The sequence below is a fragment of the Ranitomeya imitator genome, chromosome 5 (genome assembly GCF_032444005.1).
Source record: "Ranitomeya imitator isolate aRanImi1 chromosome 5, aRanImi1.pri, whole genome shotgun sequence".
NCBI lineage: Eukaryota > Metazoa > Chordata > Amphibia > Anura > Dendrobatidae > Ranitomeya > Ranitomeya imitator.
The window spans coordinates 551,917,787-551,935,585 of NC_091286.1; the positions used below are offsets into that span (position 1 = coordinate 551,917,787).

Below are 17,799 nucleotides of genomic sequence, written 5' to 3' on the forward strand. Positions count from 1 at the left end.
CGGGATCCATTGAAGCATTCCCGAGTTATAACCTCATAAAGGGACAGTGGTCAGAATTGTAAAAATTGGCCCGGTCCATAACGTGCAAACCACCCTTGGGGGTAAAGGGGTTAAAAACTTTACAAGACTGTTGGAACAAAAAAAACTCACAACAATTTATCACAGAAACAACGGAGAGCACTAGAAGAACTAAAGCAGCTGAAAAATATTACAATCAAAAAAAGTGATAAAGGTGGCTTGATAATTATTATGGATGAAAATGAGTATAAGGCCGGCCTCACACTCAGCGTATAAAAATACGGTCCGTATTTTACGGCGGCCGTAATACGCCACAAAATTCAAAAAATGGTGATCCGTAAGTACTCCGTAGGCAGGGTGTGTCAGCGTATGTTGCCCATGGCATCCTCCGTATGTAATCCATATGGCATCCGTACTGCGAGATTTTTTGCAAAACCGACATACGGACATACAATGGATCCATGTGCTCAAAAAATCGTAAAAACATATATACTGTGTGTGTATATATGTGTGTGTATATATATAAATATATATATATATATATATATATATATATAATTTTTTTATATACAGTGCTAGATGGCTTAAAAGCCGGTAATTCAATTGTCGGCTTTTCCTATCTCCTTCTCAAACCCGACATGATATGAGACATGGTTTACATACAGTAAACCATCTCATATCCCTTTTTTTTTTTTTTTTTTGCATATTCCACACTACTAATGTTAGTAGTCTGTATGTGCAAAATTTGGGCGCTCTAGCTATTAAAGGGTTAAATCGCAGACAAAACTGGCGTGGGCTCCGGCGCAATTTTCTCCGCCAGAATGGTAAAGCCAGTGACTGAGGGCAGATATTAATAGCCTGGAGAGGGTCCATGGTTATTGCCACCTTCCCCCCGGCTAAAAACATCTGCCCCCAGCCACCCCAGAAAAGGCACATCTGGAAGATGCACCTATTCTGGCACTTGGCCACTCTCTTCCCATTCCTGTGTAGCAGTGGGATATGGGGTAATGAAGGGTTAATGTCACCTTGCTATTGTAAGGTGACATTAAGCCAGATTAATAATGGAGAGGCGTCAATTATGACACCTATCCATTATTAATCCAATTGTATGAAATGGATAAAAAACACACACACATTTACCTTTTTTACAGAGCGAGGGTCTTCCGGTGGATTACCAGTATAATAAACTATTCCAACAACCTGTGTATTTATTTCATTAAAAGACTTTGTAAATGTGTGTGTGTTTTTTAACCATTTCATACAATTGGATTAATAATGGATAGGTGTCATTATTGACGCCTCTCCATTATTTATCTGGCTTAATGTCACCTTACAATAGCAAGGTGACATTAACCCTTCATTACCCCATATCCCACTGCTACACGGGAATGGCCAAGTGCCAGAATAGGCGCATCTTCCAGATGTGCCTTTTCTGGGGTGGCTGGGGGCAGATGTTTTTCGTCAGGGGGGGAACCAATAACCATGGACTCTCTCCAGGCTATTAATATCTGCCGTCAGTCACTGGCTTTACCATTCTGGCGGAAAAAATTGTGCGGGAGCCCATGCCAATTTTTTCCGCGATTTAACCCTTTAAATTATTAGCTAGAGCGCCCAAATTTTGCACATACACACTACTAACATTAGTAGTGTGGAATATGCAAAAAAAAAGGGATATGAGATGGTTTACTGTATGTAAACCATGTCTCATATCATGTCGGGTTTGGGAAGGAGATAGCAAAAGCCGGCAATTGAATTACCGGCTTTTAAGCTATCTAGCGCTGTATGATATATTAATATATATGTGTCTCACTGACATATATATATATATATATACATATATATATATACATATATATATATATATATATATATATATATATATATATATATATATATATATATATAGGGAAAAAAAGGAACATCACAATATCAACTTATCTTCAGGTGCAGGGCCCCAGGATAACAGTCCATGTATCCAAGTAGTTCAGTATATGGCAAAAAAGAGGCAGCACTCCATATAATCAGTATTTAACCTTGCAGGATTTAATCAACCCACTGTTCAGGGCGACGTTTCGGCTCAGACTGAGCCTTTCTCAAGCCTTGAGAAAGGCTCAGTCTGAGCCGAAACGTCGCCCTGAACAGTGGGTTGATTAAATCCTGCAAGGTTAAATACTGATTATATGGAGTGCTGCCTCTTTTTTGCCATATATATATATATATATATATATATATATATATATATACACACCCCTATACTATGTGTATTCATTTATTTTAGCTATTCTATTGTAACCTGTCAGTGTGATTTTACTGTACACCGCACTGAATTGCCGGCTTTTCTATAGAACACCGCTGCATATTTCTCGCAAGTCACACTGCTGGTCCGTGTGTAATCCGTATTTTTCTGGCACCCATAGACTTTCATTGGCGTATTTTTTGCGCAATACGGTGACAAACGCAGCATGCTGCGATTTTCTACGGCCGTAGAACACCGTATAATACGGATCAGTAAAATACGGCTGATAGGAGCTGGGGCATAGAGAAGCATTGTACCGTATGCAATCCGTATTTTCAGCACCTCTCTTACGTCCGTAAAACACGGTAGTGTGACGCCGGCCTTATATGCGGCTAGTAGCCATCCAGCCCACACAATAAAATCTATACCTGTGGGTGAGTTCACTAGGTTGAAACGTAACTGTAGTAGGGAAGAGGATAAATTAAAAGAATTTGGTGAACTCAGAAATAAATTTAGGGCTCACAAATATCTGAATTGGTCGCTTAATAGAGCTACAGACAGAAAACGCAGAGAAGATTTATTGGTACCAAATATGACTAATAGTTTGACCAAAAAGAAATATATTGACAAGCCTCATGTATGCCTACAATTTAGCTCTGTTCAGTCAGATCAAAAAAATTATTAATAAAAGGTTGCCTATTTTATATGAAGACAATACGCTTATGGATATTTTGAAGGATGGAGTAAGTGTGGTAGCGAGGAGGGCACAGACTATTGGGGATATATAATTGCTCCTAATTCAACCTTACCTAAATCCAAACCAAATACATGGCTTGATTGTAAGGGTTTTTTCAAATGCGGTACTTGAGCATGTAGTACATGTGCACACTCGCATTTGGGCAGTACCTTCCAAAATACAGAAAAAAACAAAAATTATAATATAAATAGTTTCATCAATTGTCACACCAAAAATGTAATATATAAAATAGATTGCGTGGTATGTCAGGCCTCCTACATAGGGTGCATGTCAAGGAAATAAAAACGCGGGTCACTGAATATCTGAGGGATGTGAATAACTGCAATATTACAAATAGAAATGTATCAATGGTATCAAGATACTTTGGTATGAAACATAATGGTGATACCACAGCCTTTAGAATTCATGGCATTGAGAAAATTCACTCTCATAGTCACGGGGGTGATGTTAAAAGACGGAGAGGATCTTAATACTCGTTTCCCCGCGGGTTTGAACAAAAGGAATGAAATCTTGTATCATTAATGTTAATATTTTACTGTTAATATTTTTATGTTTTTTCACGTTTTTATGCCTTGTCTTATAAATTGTATTTCGATTTTCTGATATATGTGATTCAGGACCTTCCCAGTTTATCATGTGATCAATGAAGGGTTTGTGATAGGTCTATGGATGCTATATGTGTAGCACTCATTTGTGAAACCACATGGGCATGAGTAAGATCCATAGTGATCAAAACACGTTGCCACAATCCATGTAATCACCTGTTTTTGTCCACTATCTGTAAGGATTATCCTATTATGACTACGTTGAATTAATAAAGAATTTCACAATTTTACTGGAGCTGGAGTATCTACATTTTTCGTATATTGCTGCTGCTTGGCGTCTGGGTCAGGACGAACTTCCGTGCTCCGTGTCTGATGGTCTGGTTGGTGAGCTGGCTACGGCTTTTAAGCCGATTTTTTTCTTTGTTTGACACAGCTAGAGGTGCAGGCGAGGCGGTCTCACACAAATGAGAAGAGCCATATACGCCATGGCAGCAGCAGAAGCCTCTCGGGCAGCATGCGGACGGATCACCATACTAAGGAGGATTCTGTGGTCTCGCTGGGAGATGCTGAGAAAACCAGTCAACCTCCAGATCCGGCACCCATATCTTTTAGCGTCCGAGTGGTGAGTGAACTTCGAGAAAGTCCAGCATGCTTATGTCTGTTCTTTTCTCTTATCGCCCCTCTTTTCTTACATTCATTTGGGGGCTGGAGTATAGGAGGTCCCCAAGAAGTATAAATCAAAGACTAAGAATAAGGAATGTCCCTTACGCAAGAAAGTTCCCCTGTTTTTTTTTTTTGTTTGTTTTTTTTGTAATGTGTTTTTTTTTTTTCTCTTTTAAATTATAAACCCTTCTTGTTTTCAGCCTTTATCTTTTTCTCCACTCTTTTTTTGTTTTCTTTTCCCCATTCTGCAAGTCTATATATTGTGAAATCCGCCTCCGTGGGCTTCATTGGTACGCAATGTTGTGGACCACTGCTTGTTGTTGCGATACAGAAAAGCCTGTGTCTATTTTAGGCGTTTACTGTACATTTCCACTGTGAAAGGCGCGAGATTGTGTCATCTCATGCTCGCCTCCTGCAGGTCTCGTCCTGCGGAAATATGGACTAAGTTAACCCTCGTGAGTACTTGACCCAGCTTCTATCTGCAGCCAAAAGAGTAAGAACAGCACATTGGAATTGTAATTACCTTTTTTTTTAATGGGGAATAAAGAGAAAGCATTGAGAAATGTTAAGAAATGCAGATATCGCAGTCAGATTTATGAAGTTAGCCAAAGGTGTATTTTATGTGAGGTGTGTGCGTGTATATTCATCGGCTCATGGTTCTGTATGCCTTCCTCTATCAAGTCATTCACTGAAGTGTAATATCAGTATTACACTGACATGAATTGTCTTTTTGTTGTAAACCATTCACTAACTTGACAAACCTTATGTTTTTGTGCCCATGTAAGGATGTTGGGCCATAGCAATATACAACCAGTGGAGTCTAACCACGGAATACGGACTAATCATAAGAACAGTCTGTGACACTCTGCTCAATTGTAGTACAAGGGACAGCCACACTCTTGTACCTGGATAAAGGGGCCACAGCTCTTGTTACTCCCTCAAGTATTGAAAGCCAATCATAAGACTGGTGGGCCACCTTTTGGAGTGCCTGAAAAGCTCTTCAAAGTTTAATGAATGGACATTCTATTTTGTATAAGAATGGCAATGAATAAAAATTCATGGGGCTGACTGTAGACTTAAAAGCCAATCTCCTAGATCTAAAAAAAAAAAAATAGATCAGACCAAAAGTTTGGACACACTTTCTCATGTAAAGATTTTTCTGTGTTTTCAGGACTATGAAAATTGACTGAAGGCATCAGAACTATGAATTAACACATGTGGAATTATATACTTAATTTCAGTAGTTTCACACTTTTGTTATGTGTTATATTTTAGGTCCTTCAAAGTAGCCACCTTTTGCTTTGACTGCTTAGCACACCCTTGGCATTCTCTTGATGCGCTTCAAGTAGTCACCGGGAATGGTCTTCCAACAATCTTGAAGGAGTTCCCAGAGATGCTTGGCACTTGTTGGCCCTTTTGCCTTCACTCTGCGGTCCAGCTCACCCCAAACCATCTCGATTGGGTTCAGGTCTGGTGACTGGAGGCCAGGTCATCTGGCGTAGCACCCCATCACTCTTCTTGGTCAAATAGCCCTTACACAGCCTGGAGGTGTGTTTGGGGTCATAAATTAGAGCGGTCATGTCCTTTTTTTTTTTTTTTTTTTTTTTTTTTTTTTGCAGCTATTTTCATCTACTTCAATGCGCAGACACTGCACGTCCTGTAGAATAAAGGTACCTTCACACTGAACAACATTACAACGATAGCGATCCGTGACGTTGCAGTGTCCTGGATAGCGATATCGTTGTGTTTGACACGCAGCAGCGATCTGGATCCTGCTGTGACATCGCTGGTCGGAGCTAGAAGGCCAGAACTTTATTTCGTCGCTGGATCACCCGCTGAGATCGCTGAATCGGCGTGTGTGATGCCGATCCAGCAATGTGTTCACTGGTAACCAGGGTAAATATCGGGTTACTAAGCACAGGGCCGTGCTTAGTAACCCGATGTTTACCCTGGTTACCATTGTAAATGTGGAAAAAAACACATACTCGCATTCCGGTCCCTGACACGTCCCCCAGCGTCCGATTCCCTGCACTCCTCCTGCATCCTGTGTCATCGCCGGCCATAAAGCAGAGCACAGCGGTGACGTCACCGCTCTGCTTTACGGCCGGCGCTTACACAGGATGCAGGAGGAGTGCAGGAAAGCAGACGCCGGGGACGTGACGGGGACCAGAATGCGAGTATGTATTTTTTTTTTTTTTTGTTTGTTTTTTTACAATGGTAACCTGGGTAAACATCGGGTTACTAAGCGCGGCCCTGCGCTTAGTAACCCGATGTTTACCCTGGTTACCAGTGAAGACATCGCTGAATCGGCATCACACACGCCGATTCAGCGATGTCTGCGGGAGATCCAGCGACAAAATAAAGTTCTGGCCTTTCTGCTCCGACCAACGATGTCACAGCAGGATCCTGATCGCTGCTGCGTGTCAAACACAACGATATCATTATCCAGGATGCTGCAACGTCACGGATCGCTAGCGATATCGTTGTGAAGTTGGTCAGTGTGAAGGTACCTTAAAGTAAACTCTACAACGAATCTAAATCCTTTTAAGCCTTTTAGGGCCTTTGGTATGTGGTGATGTATCAGTAAATTTATTATATGGGCTATTACAGCTTCACATTGGCCGGAGTTTTATTTGCAGGTGATCGTGCACGGTGGCATCCTTAGTCCGCTTGCCAACTCTGGATATTATCTAGACAATATTTGTGTGTTCTGGGCACTGTCCCATTGGAAACTGAGCCAAATCGCAAATGTATTATCTTGTCCCAGCATTACATGACAAACTCATTGTGTAACTTTCTGACCATGAATAAGCTCGGACAACATGGTAAAGCAAACACAATGAGGGCGCGCTGTGCTGTAATCTCACAGGGCAGTTTCAGCTGCTGGAATAAATTGGCTATTTCATAAATCATATTTTGCATCTTGTGAATGTTAAAATGAGTGCCCATCTCTGCGCCTGGTAAATGACATAAGGCCCACTCCTGTGGAGAGTAGGTGCAGCATCAATTTTGACAAACCTAAGGGTAGGTTCACATGAGCGTATATAAAGTCAGGTTAATCCAGGAATGTGGGATTTTTTTTTTTTTCTTGACTTTCAAATGCAATCTGTTTTACAGCAGCAATTAATACTTTACAGGACCATTTACAGTTTCCTGTGTAAAGAATTGCTATGGATCTGGGGAAAAAAATGGATTCTACTGGGGCTGTGTATGGCATCCAAGCATTTTTCTCCACATACAGATTCATTGAGAACTCACCTGCACTACCCCAGACAGCACTCGGGCTGAAAATAGTCATGTGAACAGGCCCTGTATGTGACAACCTACAAAATGGTCCTCATGGCCAGAGGACGACATACCCCCAAGCCAAATACCAGAAAACCAGCTTACAAATGGATGACTGGGTCAATGATGTAAATGTAATCAATCACTAAAAAAATAGCTGACACGGGAGCCATCCAAAAATATGGGGTTTGGTACAAATCAATACAACATTTTATTAAACCATTATGATACACAAACATGGTGCTAAAGTGAGCAAGATCGCAGCAGCTGAAAGAACCAGTGCATAGAAGAAATGGGGAGAAAGCGCTGGTAAGATACATGTCCTAAAGCAACATCTGCAGTACAAAAATTAATGGACAAAAGCGTAAGCTTAAGATTCACAGAGCCAAAGGAATAATTCCTGATCAAGATAAATAACCGGCAAAATAACCTGGTACTTTGAATGAAATGCTGTAACACTATAAAAAAAAAAAAATACATAATGGAGATCTGCTATTCTCTCCCTCAACTTTTATTTCATGCACCACAAACCTGTGGGTCATTCCTGGACAAATCGATATGTTCACAAATCACAGAACATGCAGATTTTTATTTTTCTAAAGAATCTGAAACTATCTTCATGTATTCATTAAGCTGTGGATTTAATTCATACTGCTGACTTCATTGTGGATTTTGGAAAGGCTGGCATCCAGTGAATACCTACACAAAGAATCAATGTGCAGAATTTTCTAATATTTCTAATAGAAATTTCCAATTTTCTGCACCTTTAGGATTCCTTTGGTACTAGGGCTTGTTCAACACTTTGAGCCGTGAACAGTCACCACAACTGTGTACTGTAGCAGTTTCAGGAATAAGAGTTGATCACCCTTGCTTAAGTCCATCATTTTAAGTCTTTGTCAGGGAGATTGTGTTCCTTCTATCCCTTTAATAGTCAGGCAATGGTCACAACATCTCATGGGCCAAAGCATCTGGTTTGCAGCCTGTCTTCATGAGCTCTGTGTGAATGGAGAATATATCGGGGTGTATGAACACGCCATGGTTGTCTTTCTCCGTCATCTCTGGCACTGCATGAGCAGCACTCTTTATTTCTAGATCTGGACATTGCATTTTTATGGCCAGATCTCTGACAATAACCACATGCAAGTCTTCATATTTCATTTTCTTTTGTTTTACCTTTCCTAAAGCTGTACTGGTGGCGATAAAGCATGTGTGCTATAGAACGGTGCTTGGAGGGGAGAGTGCTAGACTGAAGGGACTGTGCTTTAGAGGTACTGTCACCCCCAAAACTCAAATTGATCTACTTGTTCAATTATATGAAAACAATACTAGCACAGATACCGTAGTTGTAGAGGCCTACCATCTCAAAATAGGCTAATTGTATTGTGGTCACTTCATGATTACAATTTAAGCACCAAAAACGGAGTAACAATCCTTCAAAAACTTACAAAATGTATTCAGGAAAAATAGACATGTGAATGTACATTACATATAAAGGCAAGATAATGAGGGGCGCAATATGCCCCTCATATTACCTTGCCTTTATATGTAATGTACATTGGTGTTTTGTTTTTTTTTACCTGTATTTGTAGCTTTTTTTTTTTTTTTTTTTTTTTTTTATTGTACAATTTATATATGGGACTTGGCCCCTTTAAAAATATGCAGTATAGATTTCAGTTTACTTTATTTTTTTTGTATGTATTGCACATGCAAATTTGGGGTCCTCACTGCACTTTTTTTTTTTGCCATAACTGACAGCGCTTGCTTGCCCAGAGTAAGCCTGCATTAAGTCCCCATCCCTGCACTGACGCCTGCTGAAGTACAGTGAGTGCGGTGTTCAGGTTTAATTGGTGTTTTGGGGGTGACAAACTCTCCTTAAATGGGGCTCTCCAGGAATAGCTAAAGTAAAAATATGAATTTATATTTTGCTAATATCGTTGGGGACGAATTCCTAATCTCCTAGTTCTGTCTAGGGAGGTAATCACTTTAGTACAGAAGGACTGTCCTATTAACACTACAGGACTGTATTCTGTGAGCATGTGCAGTCAGACCACTCCCCTTATTGTGGCCAATCGCACTGCTGTCCGTCGTCCTTGCTGCACATGCTCACTGACGCTGTTGGGTTTTAGCCTGTGTCAAGGAGGTCCTCTTAATATTTGCGTAAGCACCTCCCTAGGCAAAACGAGTGTGACTTAGGAAATTGATTATGATGATTTTTCTCTCTTCCTGGATCCCTTTGTATTTCCTGTCGAATTGGTTTAGTTCACACTACTAAAACCTCAGCTACCATGGTGTCACTTCCAGTTAATTTTTTTTTTTTTTTGTATTGCATTTAAAACTTTCCCATCATGTTACTGATATAGTAGTATTCCTCAAGAACTTTACCAGAAGGGCAATATGAACCTTTGATTTTTCTTTAATTTTTTTTTTTTTCCTATTGCCTTTGAGTTCTTAAAAATAACTTAGTTTTCCCTGTTGAAGCAAGTAACCTTCAGTTTAAGGTTTTGGCTTAGAGTTGGGTTGTGGGGCTTAGTAGAAGTAGGTTTACTGTAATATTGAGCTATGCTTCCCCTAGCTTTAAACCTAGCTCCTTTTCCTCTATAGAATGTCACTAGTGCATGTCATCACTGACTGGTTAGTTTTGACGTAATATAGAATAATGAATTCGTGTCATTTATTTAGGCTTTACTGCGATCACGGCCACCAATCCCATCTGGCTAGTGAAAACACGGCTGCAGCTGGACGCAAGGTAAGTTTTTCTTGTCTCTTAATATTGGTGGCAGAAAACAGGGTAAGGTACATTAAGTGTGGAAGGTTTTATCAAACATTTAGGCTCATTTATTGGTTCATACTCCAATCTTTAAAGGGTTTCTGTCAGCCCTCCTGTGCCATCTGTATGGGCATGCAAGTCATAAAATGATACATGGCTGAGGTCAAGATATTCCTGAGAAATTCCATGTTTTTCTTATATGTAAATGAGCTGTTAAGATCTGAGCGTGACATGGATCGTCCTGAGAATCTGCCTCCAGAGCTTATTTTAAATAAAAGGGCATTATCAGTACATGAGACATGTAATAACTGACTGCTCTAATAATCTACATGAGCTTCTGTGATTACAAGTAAGCAACGTGTGCATGAGACTTCAGGAATCTTTCACTTTGAAATGAAACCACCTCATAACAAACCCTTCTGTTAAATAAAATAAAAATAAACCACCGCCATGTGTTCCAAGAGGCCGACAAATGTTTGCAGGGACATCTGATTCACCTGGATCGTTCCTAATCAAAAAAGATAAAATTATACTTGGGACTAAGCCCACATGTGTTCAAAGTAAAAAAAGGGGGAGAAGCCAGCGCTGCTTATGGTCAGAATGCAAAACCTAAAGTGCACATATTGATTTCTAACTGTATTTCAGAAATGAGACCTTTAGCAAACAATTGATCGATTCTTTGAGCCGCCACATCACGGCATTCTCATAATGGGGCAGTCCTACTCTACGTTATCTTCGCTGTGCCATTACGGCCTCTAAAAAGCAAGACCACATTAAATGCAAGCTGTACCTGAAGCATTTCTGAATCCCTCCCATGGCACCAGAGGGCAGCACAAATAAAGGCCGACCAGGTCTGGACATAGACATTTCATGTACAACCTCCACGCTGCCTAACCAGCACCACAGATGAAGGGTGAGACAGGCTTGGACACAGGTGCACAATCAAACAAAGCCTAGGGCAGGGCTGCTGTGTGTACAGCAGCCTAGGTCAATCACAAAAAAAAACATACATGTGTTCAGCTACAAATTACGTTGTCACAACTTAATTTTTTTTTTTTTTTTTTCCCCCTCCAGAAACCGAGGTGAAAGACGGATGAGTGCTCTGGAGTGCATCCGCAAAGTGTACAAGGCAGATGGTGTGAAGGGTTTTTACAGGGGCATGTCAGCCTCCTATGCCGGAATCTCTGAAACTGTTATCCATTTTGTTATTTACGAAAGTATTAAGCGCAAACTGCTGGAACATAAAATTGCATCATCCATTGATGACAATGAGGAGTCTGCGAAAGAAGCTTCTGACTTTGTTGGACTCATGTTGGCAGCCGCAACTTCTAAGACTTGTGCCACCTCAATAGCATACCCTCATGGTGAGTGCCATGTAATGAATACTACTTTTTTTTTTTTTAATTTTACTTTTTTTTTTTTTTTCCCCTTCACTTGTAGCAGTTTGGGCTTCAGTGCAGTTTCTCATGTGACTGACTGCTACCTCCTTGTGGCCATCTTGGTTCCCCTGCTCTCATGTATATGGCTATTAAAGCTACCCCCTGCATAATTTCTGCCATTAGCATTAGGCCTGGTTATGTTCCCTTGCTCAGTTCACTGTTAAAATATTAGTACCGTATATACTCGAGTAGAAGCCCCCCCCCCATAACTTTGCCACAAACTGGGAAAACTTAATGACTCAAGTATAAGCCTAGGGTGGGAAATGCAGCAGCTACCGGTAAATGTCAAAAGTAAAAATGGATACCAATAAAAGTAAAATTGAGACATCAGTAGGTTAAGTGTTTTTGAATATTGATATTGAATCAAGAGCCCCATATTATTATAATTATATTTTTTTTTTATATAGCACCATTAATTCCATGGTGCTGTACATGAGAAAGGGGTTACATACAGGGTTATAGATATCATTTACAGTAATCAAGTTTACAATGACAGACTGGTTCAGAGGGGAGAGGACCCTGTCCATGTGGACTTACATTCTATGGGATAATGCTCCATAAAGTTTATGATGGCCCCATAAGATACTCCATATAGACATTTGCCCCATACAGTGCTGCACAAATGTTAATTATGGCCCCATAAGATGCTCCATACAGACACTTGCCCCACTTGCTATCGCTCAGGCCCCCGACACTTGCAATATTCACCTTTCCTCGTGCCGCTCCGTCTTCAGCATCTTCTGCACTGATGTTCAGGCAGAGGGAGCGCACTAACCACGTCACCGCGCCCTCTGACCTGAGCGTCACTGCTGAAGACGGCGCGGCATCGGAACGAGGAAAGGTGACTATTGCGCAGCGCACCCTTATGGGAGGTGGAGCAGCATATTCATTACTGTAATGAGCGGTATCATGTGACCGCTCACTACAGGAAGAAGCTGTGGCACCAGGGACCTGCAGGGACCGTGCCAGGAGCAGGTAAGTATAATTAGACAGCTCCCGACCCATGGGTCTGACTCTAGTGTAAGCTGAGAGGGGGGACTTTCAGCCCAAAAAATGGGCTGAAAATCTTGTCTTATACTCGAGTATATACGGTAATTTTTTTTTTTTCTCTTCCCCATTTCAGAGGTTGTACGGACAAGATTACGTGAAGAGGGGACAAAGTACCGAGCTTTCTTCCAGACGCTGTCTTTGGTTGTGAAGGAGGAAGGCTATGGCTCCCTGTACCGTGGTCTCACTACTCATCTGGTTAGACAGATCCCGAACACAGCGATAATGATGTGCACCTACGAAGTGGTCGTCTACCTGCTGAATGGATAACCAGGAATGTCTTGTCTGTGAAGATGGGAGACCAAAGGAGTGAAAGTGGACCAGAGGGCACCTACTGAAGTAATGATGGTGACAACAAGCAAAGACTGACACCATCATGGAATGTATCATGGCTGCTGCTGGAAGTGCTCATGTCGCCTTCATTGTGTGGTCTTTGGCCACTCGTGCAATTTAATACATGGGGTATTGTCGGGGGAAACCTCATTTTTCAGGATTGCCACTTCCCCTTTAACTGGTGCATTGCACTTGGCTTTTCTAAGTCGGACATTGATGAGATTAGCGTTTCATCCTTTTTGGTTTACAGTATACAAATGTAACTCCAGTATATGCCATCCATATCTCGTGTCTTTCTACCTGCTGTATCTGTATCCGGTTTTCCCCATCAAATGGGAAAGTATGAACTGGGCCTGACGTAATTATGAGGATTCCTTATTTGAGATGTATTCTGCATCACATCTTGAAATTCTGTTTTGTTGGATTTTTATCTATATATTTTTTTTTTTTTTTTTTGGCTGATGTTTGTTCATCAGCTGAACATGTGCACTTTTTTTTTTATCCCATGACCAAAGCCAGGCCATCTTGGTTCTCATGTCATTTCATCAGTCGGCCCCTGTAGCACTAATGACAGCATTTACCATCTTTACTCCCCTATAAACATCACTTTCGGCACTCACTAATACCGCAACTGTGAAAAAATATATATGAAGTCTTGAGGCGCTACCGCTTTCTCCACTTCTTTTAGTCTAATTTTTTTTTAAATGGTATTGCACCTCTTACTAATTTTCACACAATTTATTTTATTTTTTTCATAGCCTTTAAGCTTTTTGGTGCTGTCTTGTCATTGCATTGAAATCCCCCACCTCACGGTCAGAGGCTTTAATTATTTCATACAAGGCATTAGTTTACGCTATCAGTCTTTCATTAATCATTCAATAGAGCAGTCGCCCCTTACATTTCTGTATAACCAAACTGACCAGATAAACTATAAAGTTTCCTTACTATAAAAATGCTTGTATATTTCATATAACTTGCAGTACTGATTTCTGGTTCGCTTTTATTTTTGTAATATCCAATCTTGTCCATGAGGGTTATAATTGAATTATGTACCTAATCTTGGCCACCTTCCATTTCCAGATCTTGACTGTCCATTCGGTGGCTGCACTACAAAAGCGCAAGTTACAGAAGTGTAATCGAACGCTTGGGTATTAAAGTATTTATTGAACGTTCCTTCTAATCCTGGTTATATACATTGAAGAGTTGTCTCCATTCAGAAATAAATGAAATTATAAATATCTTTATTTTGTTTTCAAGGATTTTTTTTTTTTTTCCTTTTTCCTTCTTTCAGATAGTGTTATAGCTGTTAATTTTATCCTAGTCTCTGGGCAAGCTGGGGGCACACTTGCCGTCGGACACTGGTACATGTGGGCACCCCACTTACTTGCCTCTCCCTGTTCATGCGCAGCTCCAGTTTTTCACGTCACTTGACTGACATCTCAGGACTGTGGGCGCAATATAATCATTACTGTGCACCCTCTGCTGAGTAGTCCGGGCCTGTGAGGAGGTTTGAGCACTTCATTATTTTTATTTTTTTTTTGGTATGGAGTATTGTGGCCCGTTGGGCTGTACGGCGCATTATATGGTGTCCATTCTGTCTGTATGAAGCAATATATGGGGCTCGTACTGTATGGAGGATTTAAATAAACTTTTGAATCCCTCCCCCAGGACACGCGCTGCAAGGATTTCTGATTTTTCTGCACGGTTTTATTTACAATCACTAGTGATGAGCGAGTGTACTCGTTGCTCGGGTGATCTCCGAGTATTTGACTGCTCGAAGATTGTTTTCATCCTGGCAGCTGAATTATTTACAGCTACTAGCCAGGCTGAGTACATCTGGGGGTTGCTAGGGAATCCCCACATAATCAAGCAGGCTAGTGGCTGTAAATCATAAAGATGCCACCATGAAAACTAAATCTCCAAGCAGTCATAAATACTCGGAGACCAACCAAGCGTGACCGGGAAAACCCGAGCAACGATTACACGCTCTCATCACTACCTATCACTCGTGTAATTTAGTCTTTGGCTTTGTACTATACCTATGTCTCTGCTGTTGTGTTAAGGGGATCCAGTGAGACTTTTGCCTGGGACCCACAAAAACCTGGAGTCAGCCCTGCCAACTTGCATGTGTTGGTGTGCCCAGGCCAGGTACCATGCATCTTATTCTTAAGAAATATTAAAGTGGTTAACAAGGCCTAGAAAAAATGCCATGTATTCCTAAAATGGCACCTCGTTAGTACATGGGTTGTTTGGTATTTCAGCTTGTATTTATTAAATTTAAGTTGGTTTGATTAATAATCCTAGAATGGCCTGATGACCCTGGAGTTGGAAGGGACCTCCAGGGTCATCGTGTCAAATCCCCCGCTCAATGTAGGATTCACAAATCCATCTCAGACAAAGGTTTGCCCAGTCTCTGAAGACTTCCATTGAAGGAGAACTTGACACCTCTCATGGCAGCCTGTTCACTCATTGATCACCCTCACTTTCAAAAAGTTTTCTAAAATCTAATCCACCTTCTCCCTTTTCAGTTTAATTCCATTGCTTCTTGTGTTTCCATGTGCAAATGAAAGCAATGAAAATAAGGATGCGCCTTGTACACTATGACATCCCTTCAGATACTTGTAGACTATAAAGTCTGCCTTTTTGTTTTTTTTTTTAAACAAGCTTATACATTCACAGATCCTTTAACCGTTCCTTGAATGATAAATACGCTGCCCAGACCTAGACACGGTATTCCATATTAGGCCTGGCCTATGAAGTGTAGTGGGGGTAATTACTTCATGTGATCTAACTCTATGCTTGTCAATACATCCCAGAGCAGTTTGACTTTCTTGCTGCTGTATCACACAAACTCATGTGCAGGCTGGGATCCATTAGTATACCAGTCTTTCTCACATACTGTTGCTTAGTTCTATTCCTCCCATTCTGTAGAAGTAATTTGTTTTTCTTGCCCAGATGTAGAATCTTGTATTTCTCCCTGTTAAATTCTATTAGTTGCTGCACATTGTCCTAGCTCATCTATATCTTCTGAATACTTTGACTTCTCTTTAGTTGGCTATCCCTGCTTGCTTTGCATCGTCTGCAAATTTGATTAGTTTACCTCCAGTTTCCTTATCTAGATCAATTATAAACATGTTAAATAACATTGGGGCCAGGACAGAGCCTCATGGTACCACACTTGAAATACACTTCCAATTAGATGTGTAACCATTTATTACCACTCTGAGTACGATCACTGAGCCAGTTATGAATCCATCTAACCATAGCCTTGTCAATCCCATACTTGGTCACTTTTTCAATACGTATAGTGTTATACATTATCAAATGCTTTGAAGTTGAGATTTTTTTTTTTTTTTTTTTTTTTTGAGGGGATCCACCCTTCAAGGACAGGAAACCTTCAAGATGAAAGGGGCAGCTCGTCTCTCCACATCAGTTGGTTTCCTGTCCTTGATGGGGAACCCTCAAGATAAATACTTCGGAAGAAGAGGATGCCTGAGTCGGGTGGATTTGGGCAGAAATTTGTTTGCTTCACCAGTAGTCGCCTTGGGGCCATGTATTCCATGCTCCCCTGAGCGAAGCATGGCCACAACCCGTGAGGCAATGCCCAGGCAAAGATTGAGCCTCAGGGGCTGCATGTAGGTACTATTAGGTGCCTCCCGTTGACCTAAAGTGGCCATGCAGCCCGTAAGGCACACTGGTGCCCGGGCTGGGTAAGTCTCAGAGGTATGGGGGGCCTCCCTGTCGAGCATAGAAAGCAGGTTCTCCTCCTCCCTGGTCGGTACCTGAGGCTGCACAATGGAGCAGTGTCTGAAGAAGGCAGCGCTGGGGAGCATCAGGATGCTGGGGGTGAGTGCTGTGCTGCCTCCTGGAGATCCGTGGCGTGGACATATTTCTACTCCTGGAGATCCGTGGCGTGCATCGTTCCCAGCCGGGTACCAGGAAAATGGGTACGCGCGTGCACACAATACCCGGTGGCAGTACTCGGAACGTTTGATACAGGACTAAGGGGCAGGGGGCTGAAAAATTTGGCGCGCAACGGAAGTTATGACTGGATGCGCACCTGGAGGACAGCACAGCAGGGTGCACCGGAAGTGGTTACCAGGTGCACGCTCTGGCATAGATATGCGGCGCAGGCATTGCGCCACGACAGCAGATACAGGATCAACCAGGTGAATAACTGATTAAGTAGCGCGCACCGGATGTGACTATCGGCGGTGCGCACAGAATGAGGCACAAATGCATTAATTTACCAGCTGAGGCTGGACTACTACAAAGGCACGATCAACCAGGTAATCAATAAGATTAACATACAGGAGAGCACATACACCTGATTGTAGCACTAAGTGCTGAGCGGCCAGTAAAAGGCAGGATCAACCAGGTGATCCATTAAAAAAAAAAAAAGGAAGCGAGTTTATTTAAATGAACCATAAGTGCTGCCCTGTGTCACTAACCAGTCCAGGTTGAAGGTGACTGCTCTTGCGTGGTAGGGGGTAGAATGGAGATTTTTTTTTTTTCACCAGAACATTTACAGCCACAGCAAGAGGTAGCAATATACGAAAAATGTAGATGCTCCAGAAAAATGGTGAAATTCTTTATTAATCCAACATAGTCATAATAGGATAATCCTTACATGTAGTGGACAAAAACAGGTGATTACATGGATTGTGACAAAAACAGGTGATTACATGGATTGTGGCAACGCGTTTCGA

The 17,799-nt window shown here is 41.4% G+C and overlaps 1 protein-coding gene across 4 annotated transcripts; it reads left to right on the top strand.

Moving 5' to 3' along the window:
• Positions 1 to 4,590: 4,590 nt before the first annotated feature.
• LOC138638390 (solute carrier family 25 member 36-like) lies at positions 4,591 to 14,334 on the top strand. Of its 4 annotated transcripts, none has more exons than XM_069727630.1 (4): positions 4,591 to 4,712; positions 10,184 to 10,250; positions 11,346 to 11,635; positions 12,834 to 14,334. In XM_069727630.1, the coding sequence occupies exons 3-4, from the start codon at positions 11,365 to 11,367 to the stop codon at positions 13,025 to 13,027; spliced, it is 465 nt and encodes a 154-aa protein (XP_069583731.1). In that variant the 5' UTR covers positions 4,591 to 4,712; positions 10,184 to 10,250; positions 11,346 to 11,364; the 3' UTR covers positions 13,028 to 14,334. The 4 variants fall into 4 exon arrangements, with proteins under 4 accessions (XP_069583731.1, XP_069583732.1, XP_069583733.1 ...); XM_069727631.1 differs by having other exon boundaries at positions 4,651 to 4,734; XM_069727632.1 differs by having other exon boundaries at positions 4,656 to 4,674.
• Positions 14,335 to 17,799: the final 3,465 nt, after the last annotated feature.

What these genes read in the sequence shown, in the direction of transcription:
- LOC138638390 (XM_069727630.1), top strand. Translation starts at nt 11,365, where the DNA reads ATGAGTGCTCTGGAGTGCATCCGCAAAGTGTACAAGGCAGATGGTGTG. An exon ending in CTCAATAGCATACCCTCATG is followed by an intron (nt 11,636 to 12,833) that starts GTGAGTGCCATG and finishes TCCCCATTTCAG; the next exon opens with AGGTTGTACGGACAAGATTA.